General features: G+C 34.4%; 1 protein-coding gene across 4 annotated transcripts in view; it reads right to left on the bottom strand.

Moving 5' to 3' along the window:
- SHOC2 (SHOC2 leucine rich repeat scaffold protein) overlaps nucleotides 1–19892 on the bottom strand; it is a 97349-nt gene that overhangs the window by 45598 nt on the left and 31859 nt on the right. For all 4 annotated transcript variants that reach the window (XM_046653620.1, XM_046653621.1, XM_046653623.1 and 1 more), the window contains one exon: nucleotides 4348–5297. In XM_046653620.1, the coding sequence (XP_046509576.1) occupies nucleotides 4348–5050 (703 nt within the window). In that variant the 5' untranslated portion in view covers nucleotides 5051–5297. The remainder of the gene's footprint in view (nucleotides 1–4347; nucleotides 5298–19892) is intronic.

Raw genomic sequence — 19892 nt, 5'->3', positions numbered from 1 at the left:
GATCTTTGTGCATGGGTCTTATTTTGTAAACATTCTCAAAGGAGCTCAGGATTTTATTTTTTTGTAATTAAAAATGCAGTAAAGCAAGATCTGCATCATAGAAAATAACTATTTCTGTCTTTCCTTTATAATAAAAGATAGCTTTCAAGAATTAAAAACAAGGGCCAGTTGGGTGGTGCAGTGGTTAAGTTTGTGCACTCTGCTTCAGTGGCCTGGGGTTTGTGGATTCAGATCCCAGGGGCAGACCTAGCACCGCTGGTCAAGCCACACTGTGGCAACATTCCATATAAAACAGAGAAAGACCGGCACAGATGTTAGCTCAGTGACAATCTTCCTCAAGCAAAAAGAGGAAGATTGGCAACAGATGTTAGCTCAAGGCCAATCTTCCTCACCCCTCAAAAAAAAGAAGAAGAAGAAAGATAAAAAAAATAGAAAAAATCTGTAATCCTCAGGGAACTACAAATGAAAACCACAATGAGATATCATTTCATGCTTATGAAATGGCTTTAATAAAAAAAGACAGATAATAACAAGGACGTAGAGAAATCAGAACCTTCATACATTGCTGGGAGGAATGTAAAATGGTGCGGCCACTGAGGAAAACAGTGTAATAGTTCCTCAAAAGATTAAACACAGAGTTTAGCATATAACTCAGTAATTTCACTTCTAGATATATACCCAAGAGAAATGGAAACAAATGTCCACACAAAAACTTGCACACAAATGTTTATGGTAATTTTATTCTTAATAGCAGAAAGCGGAAGGAACCCAAATGTTAAACAACTGATGAATGGATAAATAAAATGTGGTATATTCATATAATGGAACATTATTCAGCAATAAAAAGGAATGAAGTACTGACACACGCTACAACCCCGATGAATCTTGAAAAATTATGCTAAGTAAAAGAAGCCAGTTGCCAAAGACCATGTACTATATGATTCCATTTATATGAAATGTCCAGAATAGGCAAATCTACAGAAACAGAAAGTAGATTAGTGTTTGCCTAGGGCTAAGGGGTTGGGAGAAAATGGGGTGGGATGACTGCTAAAGGGTACAGAGTTTCTATTTGGGGTGACAAAAATGTTCTAAAATTGTTTGTGATGGTTGCACAACTCTGTGAACATGCTAAAAACCAGTGAATTATATACTTTAAACACGTGAATTATATCTCAATTAAGCTGCTAATATTCTCCCCCCTCAAAAAAAAATCTAATGTAATGGCTTTAACTGCAGCCACACATAGAATAATCCATCTTATTCTTTAAAAGTATAGATCCCCTGGACCTGCCAAACCACTAAATCATAATCTATGGGAGTGGGACCAACTTTTCTAGACTTTGGGGTGCAGTAGAGTGAGACCTAGGTTGACAATCTGACTCTGCCAACTTCCTAGCTACATGATCTTCAGTAAATTATCTAATTTCTCTACATTTTCAGTTCCTTCTTCAATACAGTGGGGGAAGAAGTATCTATTTCATGGGGTTACTCTAAGAATTGAATGAGATAATATATGTAAAATACACCTGTATAGAACAGTATATGGTATATGACATACTGTGTTCAAACAACAGCTACTCTTATTATTATGATTATGTTATTGTTACTGGACCTTTATTTTCTTGTTCCCTATAAGGAAACAGATAATGCAGACTTCTGCAATGTTTGCCTCAAACCCATGCATCTAAGTTAAACCTTATAAATCTTAATTCCTTATAAAAAACATTGGTTTATTTTTAAAACACTTTACTTTCTATCTGATGCCTTGCTTGAAATAAAATGAATAAACTTATGAAGTTACTATTTTTACAGAAATACAGAAATTACAAGAGCCCACAAACTTTAATAATTTCACTAATGGTGGGAGAGTGCTCAGTAAAACAAAATTCAAAGGTTACTTTCTAAATTACACACTTAGGAATAAACGTCAAAAGATTAGGCAGCCATAAATATCAATCATTTAATTAAAATTTGCCAATTTTAAAAAATACATTCACTTTTTAGTAAAAATGCCGTATCTATATGCTCAAGAACAAACTGAAGTACATTTAAAATCCTATGAAATAATTTCTTGCACAAGAAACGTATGATCTTCCAAGACAAAAAACAACAAATGTTGGAGAGGATGTGGAGAAAAGGGAACACTCATACACTGCTGGTGAGAATGCAAACTGGCGCAGCCACTATGGAAAACAGTATGGCGATTTCTCAAAAAATTAAGAATAGAAATACCATATGATTCAGCTATCCCACTACTGGGTATTTATCCAAAGAACTTGAAATCAATGATCCAAAGAGATTTATGCACCCCTATGTTCACCGCAGTATTAATTACAATAGCCAAGATGTGGAAGCAACCCAAGTGCCCTTCTACAGATGAATGAAGAAGATGTGGTGTATATATATATAATGGAATACTACCCAGCCATAAAAAAAGACAAAATTGTCCCATCTGAAACAACGTGGATAGACCGTTAGGGTATGATGTTAAGTGAAATAGACCAGACAGAGAAACACAAATACTGCATGATTTCACTCATATGTGGAAGATAACAAATATATGGATAAAGAGAACAGATTACTGGTTACCAGAGGGGAAAGGGGTTGGAGGAATAGATAAAAGGGATAACAGGGCACATATGTGTGGGATAGATAAAAATTAAGACTACTGGGGGTGAGCATGATGAAGTGTATTCAGAAAGTGATAATAAGGTACACTCTAAATTACACAATATTATAAACCATTATGATCTCAATAAAATTTCTTGGAAAAAAATAAATAAATGAAATAGCTTTACTGAGGTATATTAAAAAAAAGAAATGTATGTTCTTAATTCTCAGGTAATTTGATAACATCACTATAGGGAAAAAAATCCCTAAAGAGAGCCAATCACATGGATAAAAGCCAAAGTTTTAGGATCGAGTGCAATATATACACAAAACAATAATACGAACAAAGACAAGAAATAATATTTTATATTTTATAAGAATTCGGCATTTCTTTCTCCAACAGCCTATCATTCTATTCCACAAAGAGTCATAACATACATGTCAAATTCCTGCTGAATCTAGTATGAAATCAAAGGTCATTTAACAATCACATTCCTATCTGAAAACATGGAAAGGAGCACTTCTATTCAAATACCTGGGAACATTTTAATATCTCACAAGTGAGGAATACTTTAAGTACTGTACATTGCTTGAGAAAATCTACCATGGGTTTTCCAAATATATTTAATTAAACCAAAATTAAATTAAGATTTTAAGTGTCTAGTTAGAGTTAAATGTAGAACATTGGATCTACAATTTAAACCGCATCTTTTTCAAAGCTAAATAAAATTTTAAAACACCCCCAAAGCTGCAGAGCCTAAAAACAGAAAGTTTCCTTTATCACCCACTATAAGACCAACACTCAAAGCAATAATATATTTAATTCACCCGTTTTATTCAGAATAAATCAGCCTTTCATACAAAAAGAAAATTTTCCTTAAAAAGTTGCATAATCAATTTTTATAAATCTTATAAAAAGGGCCATGGAGACAATACTTTTATCATTTCTCAAAACTGACATCAATGGTTTACTATATTCTACATGTTTTCCAAAGTTTTTTCCATAATTAAAAATATCAAAACAAGTACTTTCTTTTTATTAACTTGTTTACACATGTATATTTCCTATTTTATGTCCTATTATCATTCTTTTTAAAACATTTCTTTTGTTTCAGGACACTTTAGCTTTATATACAAAGACTAATGAAATCTACCAAAATGCTAACAGTGTTGAATTTACTATGGGTGACGTTCCCTCTACTTTTCTGTATTCCTGGATTGTTTTAATGAACATGTAAGAAATTTCAAAATGAAAAAAGTTTTTTCAATTTTCTTACGACACTGCTTTTTCACAAGGCTCTGACACGCCAATCTGTTGTAGTAAATTAGGCAGAAAAGTGATGTGAATTTTTAAACAAACATTTTTCAGGCAAAGAAGGGAAAGTCAGAGAATGGGAAAATGTAGCCTTAATACATCTAATTATATACTTAAATACTTTTTACATAGATGACAACAGCTTAAAAATTAGGCAAACATCTTTTTTCTGCTTCAAATTCACTTTTTCTCCAATGAAAACACAAGCAGATTAGGTTAGCGTGAAAAGGTCCAATTTACCAATCTCAAGCCATGTACTATTAATATTCTAAAGCTGAATAATTAAAGTAAACCATAAAGAAGACAGAATTTAGAAAACAGCTGTTTTTAGACAAATATCAGATATTTTCTAATACGGAAAAGCACTCAACAATTAGCATAACAAATACTACAAATAATGACAGTAATTCAAGGCCGCTTACCAATTTCAGCAGGTAGTTGTTTAATTTTGTTCTCTCGAATGCTAAGCATGCTGAGTTTTGACAGGTTTTTGATGTCCTTTTCCACAGTAGTTATACGATTAAAGCGAAGGTAAAGAGTGGTGAGAGAATCTAGCCTATACACCACTGAAGGAATTTCTCTCAGTTTATTATGCCGTAAATCAAGCATCCGCAGCTTCTTCAAGTTATCAAGAGAGTCAGGCAAACTGGTAAGTGAATTTTCACTTAGAGCCAGTGTCATGAGATTTACTAGACAGCCCACTTCTGCTGGGAGGGACTGCAATTTGTTGCTATATAAATAAAGTTCTGTTAATTGAGTCAATTCTTTGATTGATGATGGCAATATGTGTATAGACCTCTTGGATAAGTCCAAACGCATTGAATTCTCTTCCCGGCATTTGTTGAGCTCTTTAATCACCTCTGCATTGCTAGATTTTTTTCTAGTCCCAGGTGCTGGATTTGGCCGTTTGATCGTATTGTCAACTGAAAAAGCCACTCCTGGTTGGGCAGCACTGGAGTCCTTCTTTCCATCTTTGGCATCTTTCCCTTTGGTCTTAGGTTCTTTTTCTTTGCTCTCTTTCCCAAAACCTCCAGAGGCTTTTGCTTCCTTTTCTCTTTCCTTGGCTGATGGTACTTTGGGATCTTTCTCTTTAGAGTCTTTTTCTTTTCCTAAACTACTACTCATGGTGACTCAAGCTTGGGCAAAAACTACATGAACTCCTTTTATTTTATTTGCCAACAACAGTAACTGGAATTCAAAGATGAAGAGACAAAGATCCTACGCAATCAAAAAAGGTGTTGGCTTGAAGACGTAATCACCATGGAGTAACAGCCATCTGCTACATGTTGGATCTAAAAGCACTATGCCCATTTCTGATAACTCATTCCAACTGGTAAAAAGGTGCTGGTCAATCAATGATTCATTACAATTCCTGAAATATAATACAAAGAGAGTATTAAATCATTTTAGATTATAATTTATATTAAGTAAATGTGCTCTGAAAAACAATCTTACAGAACATTTTGCCACTTTCCTATGATTTGATACAGTAAATATTTATCAAACACCTTCTATTATGTATAATCCACTGAAAAACTATAAAAATTAATCAGCCAGGCCCTACCTTCAAGGAATTTACAATCAAACAGCAAAAGGTTAGATAAGTATACAAGTTACTGTAGCACAAAACCTTAGAAGAGCTGAAAAGTGGGAGAAATCACAATAGCAACTGTTTGAGTACTTCCTATATAGAAGCACTATTACAAATATTAATTCATTTAATACATACAACAGCCCTATGAAACTGTTATCCCTATTATATACATAGGGACACTAAAGCACAGAAATATTTTTAAGTAACTAGCTTTGTGATTTGGAAAAGTACCAGGACTGAGATTGCAAAGTAGGTAGTATGTATCCATGGCCTATGTTCCTTTCCACAACACTAAAACTGTTCTATCTGCAACTAATTGCCAGATAGCTTTAAGTAACAGGAAGGACTTCAAAGGTGGAGGTGACAGAATGACAACAGTCAGTCTGACAAAAGAACAAAATGAGCAAAATGAAATATGTAGGGAGAAGAGCAAATAGTTCAGGAAAAGGAGCATTAAGAATCTGCTCTTTAAGTTCCTTCAAGGCAAGGGAAAACAGGATTGAAAGAAAAAAACAACCCACTAATTGGGAAAAAATATTTGCAAGTCATATATCCAACAACGGGTTAATCGCCATAATACATAAAGAACTGACACAACTCAACAACAAAAAATCAAACAACCCCATCAAAAAATGGGCAGGAGACGTGAATAGACATTTCTCCAAAGAAGACATATGGATGGTCAATAGGCACATGAAAAGATGCTCAACATCACTGATCATCATGGAAATGCAAATCAAAACTACACTAAGATATCACCTCACACCCATTAGAATGGCAAAAATAACCAAAATAAAAAGTAACAAGTGTTGGAGAGGTTGTGGAGAAAAAGGATCCCTCATACCCTGCTGGTGGGAGTGCAAACTGGTGCAGCCACTACAGAAAACAGTATGGAGATTTCTCAAAAAATTAAAAATAGAAATACCGTATGACCCAGCCATCCCACTTCTGGGTATCTATCCAAAGAATTTGAAGTCGGCAATTCCAAAAGTCCCATGACCCCTATGTTCATTGCAGCATTATTTACAATAGCCAAGACGTGGAAGCAACCTAAGTGCCCATCAACTGATGATTGGATAAAGAAGATATAGTATATATATACAATGGAATATTACTCAGCCATAAAAAAGAATAAAATCATCCCATTCACAACAACATGGATGTACCTTGAGGGAATTATGTTAAGTGAAATAAGCCAGACAGAGAAGGACAATCTCTATATGATTCCATTCATATGAGGAATTCAAACATGTGGACAAAGAGAACAGATTAGTGGCTACCAGGGTAAAGGGAAAGTGAGGGGTAGGCACAAAAGATGAAGGGGTACACCTACAACACGAATGACAAACAATAACGTACAACTGAAATTTCACAAGATTGTAAACTATCATAAACTCAATAAAAAAACAACAAAGAATCTGCTCTTTATTAAGCACTCTAGGTGACTGTGACACTGGCAGATCTAGGAACCGCCTTTGAGAAACAGTAACAAAGAGCAATCTTCAATGATGTCTATATTCTAGGAACTGAAAAGGTGAGAAGGATTCTTAAGGGTTCTTAAAAGTAGAAAAAGTTCACTGGTAAAAGGACTGACCAAAAGTATCCACAAAGGCTGAAGAGATGAGCAAAACCTTTGTGAGGGAGTCAGTCCTCCCTAAGCAATTGGAAATTTAAAATATAATTTTTATTTTGTGACTCTCATTAATTTCACAACTAACTGATCTTATCTGGTACAAGGCCTTAAAGATTAAAGACAAAATGACAACATCTTACCTGATTAGCTTAAGAGGTTAAAAAAGAAGTTAATAAAATTGTATCAAACCACGAAAAGTGTCTGATAAATGCCCAGGATTGTGCTAAGAATTTCTATACAGAGAATGTGAGCTGTACCCTATATAAGGTTACAGTTTAATTACACAGCCAAAACACTCACATATGACAACTAAGTAACTGGCAAGGTAGTATATTATTAAATCCTCAAATGAGTGACATACACTATAGCACTTTTGAGAAAACTGACATCGGTGAGAATGGCTGAAAAAGATTGTGTACAGAAGTTCAAGAAAGTAAAAGAGAGGTGGCAAATCATTCCATGTGGATATAAGGAAAAGATAAGCTAGGCCTAGAACAGGGAATGAGCTTAGTTTGCCACAGAAAAGTGAACGCTGAGTCTTGGCTGAAGCAAAACGTCAGACGTTCAGGAACAATAGGAGCTGGGTAGAAGACTGATGATCTGCAAATTCCAGACTAGAGAGTTTGAACTCTATTGGTATTTAAGATTCTACCATTAAATAAACATGGTATTATTTGCTAGTACACCAGAAAAGCTGTAACTCCCCAATACTCACGATCCCTTCAAACAGAGAAAATAATTATTTTGAGCTACAAAGGGGAGAGACTAAGAAAAACTTCAGAGATACTGATTTGCAAAGTAATGCCAGTGAGCCAAAATGAAAGCACATTTACTAAAATCATATAACAGTGAATAACGGACGATATACACAGCAGACGGAACACAGGCACGGCTTATCAATTTGTATTTAAGAAATGTCATTATACCAAGTTTCTGAAAATCAAATTTCTATTTAGCAAGATATGTATGTACTGAATTTAAAACGGTACCTTCTATGAAAGGATCAAGTGAGATGCATAAAGCATAAAAAATATAGACGTTAGGTATTAGAGAACAAGTCTATCCTCATAAAAAAGTATACTAGGAAAACTTTAAAGTTTCTGCTTACTAAAAATTACATTGTTTTGTTTTTTCTTTCCTTTTTTTTTTTTTTTTTTTTGCTGAGGAAGATTCACCCTGAGCTAACACCCGTTGCCAATCTTCTTATTTCATTTTAGGTCTTTTGGTAAGAAAGATCTGCCCTGAGCTAACATCTGTGCCAATCTTCCTCTATTTTGTATGTGGGACACCACCACATCATGGCTTGATGAGCAGTGTGTAGGTCTGCACCCAGGATCTGAACCCATGAACCCAAGGCCACTGAAGCAGAGCGCGTAAACTTAACCACTAGGCCACCATGGCTGGCCCTAAAACAGATTTTCAAGTACTTTGGGGAGAGTTAAAAATAATACTTTTGTCAACACACTATGGCATTTTTAAAGATGGAATCCTTAATCTCCTATTCCAATGTTTCCCAAACTTCCCTAATGATAAAAAACAAAATAAACTAAACTTTGGATATTCGTTTAAAAAAAACAAATTCCCAAGCTTTATCCTAAACCACTGAATCAGAATCTTTAGGGAGAGGGATCTAGGAAACATTTGTTTTAATAATAAATGTCTCAGCAAATGCTTATCAAGTTTGGGAAACAAATGTAAATCTAAAAACTGGTATATTGAATACTGTATTTCTTAAATATAATTCTAAAATAATGAAAATTGAGGGTAAAGGAGAGGCTGAGAAAAGGAAGTGTATTAATGACAAAACAAGTTACTAGTAATTGAAAGTACCCACTGAAATCTAAAGGGACTTCCCATAATCTATAAATACCCTCCACTGTATCTGAAGTTCATACTATAGATACTTGAGTTATTTGATAGCTCTCCTGGAATGGTGATGGATTTGAACTAACCAATCCCATTACTCATCCTGCAGTTCTTGTACCTAAGAGATTTACTGGTATATAGTTCAGTCACAGTTCATAAAAATATAGCCATAGAGAATAGAATTTGGGCCTTGACATTATCACCATGCTTTACTGAAAGGAGTTAACTAACTAACCAGGTTCGCCTATTAACTAAAAAGTTTTCAAATCCAGTAAAAATATATTTTGTCTAGGAGAATGAAAAAATGACTTGACAGCCCAAAATTAATTTCTGGGTCTAATCCACCTGAATTAGGTGACACTGCTAAACTATTTTTGATGAGAAAACATACTGAGAGTAATCTTTCATGTTTCCTAGAAATAAACCATTCAATAGTTTTTTTTTAATCACATGAACTATATAATGTTTTGGGAGACAGGTACCTTTGCATAAAATTTGAATCTTGCACCCACTTATGTATGATAGTACCTATTCTCAAAACGCTTAAGATCTAATTAAAAAGCATAAAATTGTATCAATTATTAAGCTAAGGCTGGCACTCACGTTTTTATACTGGGATTTTTACCACCCAAGATGACTCCCTGCCATCTAACAGCTACCACATATGGAGCACTTGATAGGGGCTTTTTATCTTATTTCATATTCTCACAACCACATCAAGAAAGAGATTAATAAGTGTCTCTATTTATAACCAACTTAGGTCCCTTAAGTCCATTTTACCATTAGTCCAAAATGACACCAAACAAGAAACTACCACTTGCTGGAGGTCTCAGTAGATGCAATTTTTCTCTGATACATAGCTATGTTCCAAATTATGAAAACTCTTAACTTCAAATTCCTAAGCAGAAGAGTTCCTCTATACTGTATTTACATATGAGAAAAACGAGGCATGAAAGTCAGGTATGTAATAAGTGAGGAAAAATTCAAAACCAGGTCTGCCTGACTCTAAAGCCTATGTATGTTCTTCCCACTTGCCATGCTGTATTTCAAAGATAAGTGTCCAAATCATAATTGTATGAGGATGGTGATTATAATAATTTAGGCCTCCAATACCGTCTAAGTCAGGGGTCAAGAAACTTTTCCTATAAAGGACCATATATTAAATACTTTAGGCTTTGTGGGCCAGACACTCTCTGTTACAGGTACTCAATGCTGTCATTTTAGCATGAAAACAGCTGTAGACATACGTAAATGAACAGCAGCTGCTGTGTTTCAATAAAACTTGACCAAAACAGGCCTCAAATTGGATTTGGCCCTTAGACCACAGACCTAAATCACTGTTTCAGACTTTAAATCATTCCTTTCAGGAACTGTAACTTTTAGGCAAATTGGATGTAAAAAGTAAAAAAAAAAAAAAAATTCCTTGCTCTTGTAATATACTCACATTACTTTTAGCTGTTACTAAAATACTTACGATTTCCTACATTCTAGGGGAAGGAGAACTGGAGGGGAGATAGAAGTGAGAAAGCACTAGCCTAGTAAGATCTATTCTTGGTATAAGACAATAATGATAATCATCACATGCAATAATAATTATTTACTTAAAAAAACACATCAATAGGTCATATATACTAAATATATTCCTTAGTCTTCCCCTAAATGTAGATGTGAAAGCTTTACAATGCAATCACACATTGCTTAACAATGGGATATGTTCTGAGAAATGCATCATTAGGCGATTTCATTACTGTGTGAACAGCATAGAGTGTATATACACAAATCTAGATGGTATAGCCTATTACACACATAGGCTATATGGTACTAATCTTATGAGACTACCGTCGTTGCAGTCCGTAGTTGACCAAAACGTTGTTATGAGGCACATGACCGTATTGGATCTTGAATTACAATAAATAAGACTTCTCTTTTCAGACAAGATGAAATAAGTTCATTTCACCCTGTACCTCCCATTAACTACAACCTAAAATCCTGGGCAAAATACATAAAGCAACTAGCAGAAGATTCTGAAAGGCAGAGAAAAGAAGGTAGACTGGCTAGGGACCTTGGATGAAGGATGACCTGGTGGTGAGTTCTCTGAGGTTTTTTTGGTTTCACTTTTGTGTCTACATATCCTGCCCTGAGCAGTAGAGAAGCCCATAACCCAAAAACACCAATAGGCAAAGAAAAAAAAAGGTCTAAGAAAAGTCTGCTCTCTCTAGTCAAAGGACTATGAAGAAAACAGCAATGCAGGATAGAACCCTTTTGACTATATCCTCCTTATTCCACTTGAACACCACATAAGAAGTCATGTCCTACTCCTCCCTAACTGACACTGGGGCCACAAAGACTGTGGAGTGACACTCTGCCAACCATCCCAGCCCTACCCTAACTTTAACAGAGCTCCACACATCCCCCTTGGCATCAGCACTGTGTCCAAGATGGTGGAGAAGAGACCTGTTGACCATCCCTACCCTGCACTAAGCAAATGTCAACCAAGAAGTGGTAGCCCTTTATAGTGCAAAAGCTGTACTATAAGGAAGAACCCTGTGGATCACCCCGCGCCCTGCACTAAGCAAATGTTAGCAGAGGCAGCACACCACCCCTTCAAAACTAGGAGGCAGAGGGAGAGGATTATGGAGAGGAGGGAGCTGGAGAAAGGGATTCTTTCATTCTGTGTATTCCCAGGCACACTCCCTAGAAGCTCAGCATGAAACCAACCAGAATGAAAATAAAAAATGCTTTGAGAACTTCACTGTAACGTGGAATACCACCTATGTTTCAGAAAGGCCTTTGGGTGGCACAGAAGCAAAACAGACCAGAACACCCCTGAAAAAATTCTAAAAACTATACTGGAACCAAAGACACAAAAATGGGTCGAGATGTGTTTTCTGAACCAAAACAGGTTATCTGCTAAAATAGAAGATTTAAACAGAAATCTGAATTTCATAATAGTCGCAAAATGCCCAGAGTACAATACAAAATTACTCATCGTACCAAGAACTAGGAAAATATCACCTTGAATGAGAAAAGACAATCAACAGACACCAACACCAAAATGACACAGACGTTGCAATTATCTGACAAGTATTTTAAAGCAGCTTTCAAAAACAACAACAAAAATGCTCAAACAACTACACATACTCTGAAAACAAATAAGCATAAAGTCTCATCAAGGAAATAAAAAAGCAAAAGAGAATCAAATGAAAATGTTAAATCTATAAAAAAATAATAAATGAAATTTAAAAATTCACTGAATGTGCTCAATAGGAGAATGGAGATTCAGTGAACTTGAAGAAAGATCAGTAGAAATTATCTAATCTGAACAACAAAAAGAAAATAGATTTTAAAAACTCAAAAGAGCCTCAGTGAGCTCTGGGACAGAAAAAACCATCTAACATTTGTTTCTTCTGAGTCCTGAGGAGAGAAGAAAGAATAGAGGCTGAAAAACCATTTAAAGAGACAATGACTGAGACTTCTGAAATTTGGTTAAAAAAACCATCCACCTATAGAGACAAAAAGCTGAGCAAACTCTAAACAGAAAAACCTCAAAGAAATCCATTCCCAGAATATGATAATCAAATTTCTGAAAACTAAAACTCTTGAAAGCAGCCAGAGAACAACAATAAAAACCTATAGAGGAACAATGATTTGAATGACAGTGGCTTTCTCATCAGAAATCATACAGGTCTCTCTGAGATGGTTGTCAGCATATATAGAGGTACTGAGGCAACTATACGATAAAAGAGTGAAAGTAAAATGACCAAAATGATGCTCAGATTATTACACTCTACTTGAAGTGGTAAAATGTTGATACTAATAGACTATGAGAACTTAAGGATGTATACTGTAATCCCTAGAACAATCACAAGAAAAAATATATAGAAAGAAGTCTACTCAAAAACAATACAGATAAATTAAAATCTCTAAAATGTTCAAGAAACTCATAGTAAGAAACAGAAAGAGAAAAAAGAAAAACAGAAGGAATAAACAGAAAATAATAAACTGGTACATTTAAATCCAAACATAGCAACAATTACATTAGATGTAAATGGTCTTAACACACCAACTAAAAGACACAGATTGTCAGGATGAGTTTTAAAAAACACAACTCAACTATATACTGTCTACAAGAAACTCAATTGAAATTTAATAACAAAGGGGGGTTTAAAAGTATGCAAAAAAGTATACTATGCAAACACTAATCAGAGGAAAGCTTGAGTGGATATATTAGTATCAAAATAGAATTCAGGGCAAAGAAATTACCTGGGACAAGCAGGGAGATTATACAAAGATAAATGGCCAATTCCCCAGTAAGACAAAACATTCCTAACTGTGTATGCACCAAAGAACAGAGCTTCAAAAGACATAAACTAAAAACTGATAGAAATCCAAAATTCCACAATTACAGTTGGGGATTTCAAAACCCCCCTCAGTAACTGACAAAACCACAATATAAAAAAATTAGTAAGGATATAGAATAACCAAAAAACATCATAAACCAAATGGATCTAATTGACATTTACAGAACATTTCACTCAATATTTAAGTAAAATACACATTCTTTTTAACGGTACATGGATCATTCATGAAGATAGACCATATCTTGAATCATAAAAGAAATCTTAAGTTTAAAAGAATTGAAATCATACTCAGTATATTCTCTGACCACAATGGAATCAAACTAGAAATCACTAACAGAAAGATAACAAAAATCTCTAGACATTTGGAAATTAAATAACATACTTCTAAATAATTGGTGAGTCAAAAAGTATCAAGGAAAATTAAACTACATATTGAGCTGAATGAAAATGAAAATATATCAAAATCTATGAGATGTAGCTAAAGCAGTGCCTAAAGGGAAATTTATATCACTGAATGATTATATTAGAACAAAAGAAAGGCCACGAACCAGTAATCTAAGTTCCCACAACAAAAACTTGAAAAAGAAGAGCAAAAGAAAGCAGCAGAAGGGGAGCTATAATAGAAATCCAGGAAATTAAAAACTAAAAAGCAATAAAGAAAAAAAAAAAAATCAACAAAACCAAAAGCTGGTTCTTTAAAAACATCAACAGAACTGATAAATATCTAGCAACTCTGACAAAGAAAAAAGACACAAATTACCAGTATCTGGAATGAAAGAGATGAAATCATTAAATACTCCACAGACATTAAAAGGATAAGAGAACACTAAAAATAACACTATGGACACAAATTCAACAATTTAGATAAAACAGACCAAAATCCTTGATAACCACAAATTACCAAAACTCACCCAATAGGTCATCTGAAAAGGATCATCTGAATAGTCCTATCTATAACTGCTAAAGAAATTGAATTAATAGTTTAAAATTTTCCAAAAAGGAAATTGCCAGGCACAGATGGTTTCACTGGAGAAATCTAACATTTAAAGAAGAAATAACACCAATCTGACACAATCTCTTCCAGGAAATACTCATTTTATGAGACCAGCATTATCCTAATACGACAATACGAAAGAAAAGAAGAAATAAATCTGCTACAAACATCCTTGTGCAGGTTTGTGTGTAAACACAAGCTTTCAACTCATTTGGGTAAATACCAGGGAGAGCAGCTGCTGAGTTGTATGACAAGCGTATGCTTACTTTTCTAAGAAACTGTCCACCTGTCTTCCGAAGTAGCCGTAGCATTTTGAATTCCCACCAGCACTGTTGCTCCACAACCTAGCCCCAGCATTTGGCACTGTCCAACTGATTTTTGACAAATGTGCAAAAGCAATTCAATAACGGAGAATAGCCTTTCAACAAATGCTATTGGAACTGGACCTTTAGAGGCAAAAAAAAAAAAAAAAAAACGGGGGCTGGCCCAGTGGCATAGTGGTTAAGTTCACACTCTCAGCTTCAGCAGCCTGGGGTTCACAGGTTTGGATCCCAGGCGTGGACCTAGGACCGCTTGTCAAGCCATGCTGTGGTGACATCCCACATAAAAGGAAGGAAGATTGGCACAGAAGTTAGCTCAGGGCCAATCTTCCTCACACAAACAAACAAACATACAAAAAACAACTCCCTTGACCTAAACCTCATACCTTATACAGAAATTAACTCAAAATGGATCAAAGATCAAAATGCTAAAAATAAAGCTATAAAACTTTTAGAGGAAAACATAAGAGAAAATCTTTATGACCTAAGGTTAGGCAAGGAATTATTAGATATGACACCAAAGCACAATCCTTAAAGGGAAAAAAATTGATAAACTGGACTTCGTCAAAATTAAAAACTTTTGCACTGAGAATGACTCATTTAAGAGGATGAAAAGACAAACTACAGACTGTGAGAAAATATACCCAGGATATACAAGAACTCCTTTAAACAGTAAGAAAACAATCAATCCAATTAGAAAATGGGCAAAAGATTTGTAGAGACACTCCACCAAAGCTACAAACGGTGAATAAGCACATGTTCAACACATCATTAGCCATTAGGGAAATGCAAAAATAACTACATATCTATTAGAAGAGCTAAAATAAAAAGTATGGTTGATACCAAGTACTGGTGAAAATGTGGAGAAACTAGACCACTTATTCATTGCTAATGAGAACATAAAATGGTACAGCCACCCTAGAAAACAATTTGGCAGTTTCTCATAGTTAAATGTACACTTCACATACAAGCCAGCAATTGTGCTCCTAGTTATTTATCGTAGAGAAATGAACATTTATGTTCACACTAAAACCTGTATACAAATGTGCACAGCAGCTTTTTTTGTAATACCCTAAAACTGGAAACAACCCAATTGTCTTTTATTGGTGAATGGATAAACTGTGGTACATCCATACAGTGGAATACTATTCAACAATAAAACGGAACAAACTATCCTTGCACACAAAAACTTGGATGGATCTCAAGGGCACTACGTTAGGTGACAAAGTCAATATCAAAAGCTTACATACTGTATGATTCTGTTCATATAATATTCTTAAGTGACAAAATTATAGTGATGGAGAACAAATCAGTGGTTGCTACAGCTTAGGGGTGAGGTGAGAGTATGACTATAAAGGGGTAGCATGTGGGAGCTTCTCTGAAGTGATGAAATAGTTTTGTACTTTGATTGTGGTGCTGCTTATAATAATCTATATATGTGATCAAATTCCATAGGACTATCAACCTCTGCTCACCAAAAAAAAGAGTGCTTGGAAAAACTGGTAAAAATCTCAAACAAGGGCTGTAGCTTAGTTAACAGTATTGTAGGAATGTCACTATCAATGATTTTTATAATTGCACTATAGTTATATAAGACGTTATCATTGGTGAAAAATAAGTGAAGGGTACAAGGGAACACTCTGCGCTATTTTTATAAATTCTATGAGTCTAAAATTATTTTGAATGATAAATGTAAAAAATAAAATACAATGGACAACACAAATCTACCATACGTAGATTATAAAGAAGTATATTGATATTTTTAAATAAGTGGAAGTTTAAAAACATTTTTGAAAAAACATATTTTGAAAATAAGAATTAAAAAGACAATAAGTCATTCAAATTGGCTGGGAAAAGAGTTCTCTCAATCTTCTTCACTATCAGATAAAAAACATACCTGTTCACGATACCACTCATTTGGGAAGGGACATATTTCATAAATATTACCAGGAAAGAAAAGGTTCTTTTTTTCAAGTACAAATATATTTAAATACACTTTAGTTAATAGGATGATCATTCATAAAATAATGATGAATAAACCAGGAACATCTTAGGCATACACTCCTCTATCTTCCAGATAAGGTTAAAAGATAATTAGAATTAGAATTAGTTCAAAAGCTGGGCTATTATACATCAAAATACTCAGTATCTCCACTTTTATTTGTCACAAAATCTAGCATAAACTGATTGGGCTTTTAGTAAAAAGAGGAAAAAGAAAAATTTAAGAGGGAGTGGAATGAGGGAAAATACCTGTGATGTTATATGCACTACCATCACCATGAAAGTATCCGGTAAGTAGTGTTGTGCTGATGTCACACCATTGCTCTTAGAATTTGAGAGTCAAATTAAAAGGACAGTTGCAATAGTTTCTTTCCTTGGGAATAAAGAATTTAACTATTTTGTAATTCATTCAATTAAAACCGAAATACAAGTAACATATTTGACAAGTATTACAGAACCAAAGATGAACATTATGTAGAAAAACGAAAGGCAAATGAGTTATAACTACATTGGGCCCAGGAGGAGGGGAACTAGAGACTATTATGTAGCATGGTTTGGGCAATATATTAAAGAAGCAATGCACAAAAACTTAGGTATTTTTATAAATGGTACACGTATGCAAGATGAACACTAACACAACATACATAAACAATTCCTAAATGGAATCCAAAGAAGACTTTAAGCAAAAGAAATACTGTAATTATGTTATTATACATTTAACAAATGTTTATTGAATTCCTCCATGTGCTTGGCATCATGGTAAGAACTAAAGAAATACAAGAGAGACGGTTCCTGCCCTCAAAGTGCTCACAGTTGGGTAGGAAAAAAACCCTAACAAATAAAAAGTAATTCACAAAGAGAAAATAACATGTAAAGGCTGAGATATGCAAGGACATTGTGAGACAAAGGAACTAAATGGAGGCTAATGTTTCAGCATTGCATATGAGGGAGAATAATAAGAGATCAGACTGTAGTTATGAAAAGGACAAAATTACACAGGATTTAGTAGCCATAATGAGCTTAGATTTTCTTCTAGACCATTCAACTGTTAAGAGAATAATATGATATGTTTTAAAAGGATCTCTCACACCCTTGTGTAGAAAATGGATTGTTGAAGGAAAGAGCAGAAGCAAGAGACCAGTTAGAAGACTACTGCAGTAACAAGGTGAGAGTTGATATGTTACACTAAAATATTACAAAACAGGTGGAAAACAAGTACACTCAAATATTTAGGAGAGAACATTGACGAACTTAGTGATATATTCTACGTGCACAGGGAGGATGAGGATGATGATCCTGGTAATTTAGACTTTATTGTGCAGCATCATGATTTTCAAACTCTACTATCTAAAGCCTAATGTTCCAGGAGGGAACTTTCAGGGGCTGCCAAGAGTACATATGAAAGAGCCACTAAAGGATTCCTGAAGAGGGCATGATCACAGGCATATTTTTAAAAATTTACCTGATACTGTTTAGAATGATTTTAAAAAGTCAGGGGTTCAGAAAGAAAGCAGAAAAACTAGTTAGAGGGCTACTACAACAATCTAATGAATGATTCTCAAATGCTCAATCAGTGCTGGACATGCTCTATAAGAATCATTTGGAGAGCTTAGAAATCGTAAGCCCTAAACCAAAACTGCTAACAAAATAAATATCTGTGGTAGGGAACAGTAACGTGTATGTTCAAAAAGTTTTCCAGGTGATTCCAATGCAGGGCCAAATTTGGAAACCATGCAATAAAGCCATGCCAAATATAAGGGTAAATTCCAACTACTTTGAATAACAGTATTTTGGAATTTGTAAGTTCACTTTAGGTTGTTTCAATGCTTAGGGAACTGCTGCTGGCATTTAACAGGCAGGATCTGGAGACGAGAAGAACTGTTCTTGCGTGCTGCACAACCTTCAAATGCCCACCAGATATATAACTAAGTGAAAATACCCGTTTATAAGTTTGAGTGCCTAGAACTTAATGCCATTTTACATATAAACTGAAATTTTTTACACTTTTCAGGAAGTAAAAACAATGTCTACATTCTAGAGGGAAGGCTACTTTGTTTAGCTCAGAACTTTAAGAGTTATTCATTACTTCTGACAATCACTGATACCCATAATGATCTTGGTATTTGACTCAGCAATACAATACACCTATATAAGTTTGCACTTGTAGCTGTTATAATGATGTAAGTACAAGCTTTTGTTCTTCATTATTTTCTAGTATTGTGCCTGAGCATTTTCACAGTGACATACAAAAAGTATAATAAATCCACTGTTTTCTAAGTATTCTTGTGCCTAAGTATTTACATACTGACATACAAAATGTACAATATTTTCCTTTTATTTCTCCTTTTTGATTAATCAGGGTATTATATTAATTTTTAAAAATTATGTAGGTTACTATCATTTCAGAATAGTAAAGAAGGTATTACAAAACAATTTGTCACATAAATGAGATATTAAGTCTGAGGCACTTGAGAACCTCTAGTTTAAACTAAAAACGGAGGTAATAGGAAAGGATGAAAATAATCCAAGAGACATTTTAGAGAACCAGACAGATATAGCGTGATTATTCAAGTTAAGAAAAGAAAAAGAAAAAGATTAGTAACATTTTGGACAAGCTTATGTTTAGGTTCTAGTGAAACCATCCAGGTAAGGAAACCATACTTGAAAATAGAATTTGGAATAAAGCAGGAAGCCCTGGGATAGGATATGGCTTTGGTGTCAACAGCATAGTGGTACCTGAAGGTTTGAGATGAGAAAATTCACAGAAAGCATACAGAATGAAAAAATACTGGTACTTTGGGGAAAATAAACATTTAAGGATGGATGGATGAAGAAGGGTCCAATAAATAGCTTGTTTTCTTGATCTCTAAACAAAGCTCCATGCTCACCTGAACAAAGTTGCCCAGATGTTTAATTTTGCAAGTCAACTAAAACTTTTTATTTCAATTAAACAAAGAGGCTACAGTTAACATCTAACTTTCTCACAAAAGAAAGCTACTTACAAGATATTTCACTGGTTATATGTATACATTAAAAAGAATACTTTGTTATTAAAGAAAGGATTTTCCTAAAGCCAAATCTTTTCTTTTTCTTTGATTTCTCATAAACATGAAAGACCTCATAATAATGGTAATATAAGGTGGTAAAAGCAGACGTCTAAACCCAAACAGATCAAGAGAAATGTAAGATTTAAAAAAT

This window comes from Equus quagga, chromosome 2 (assembly GCF_021613505.1).
Source record: "Equus quagga isolate Etosha38 chromosome 2, UCLA_HA_Equagga_1.0, whole genome shotgun sequence".
In the NCBI taxonomy this organism is placed as follows: domain Eukaryota; kingdom Metazoa; phylum Chordata; class Mammalia; order Perissodactyla; family Equidae; genus Equus; species Equus quagga.
The sequence above is the reverse complement of the archived record's forward strand: the minus strand, read 5'-3'. Positions and strand labels throughout refer to the sequence as shown.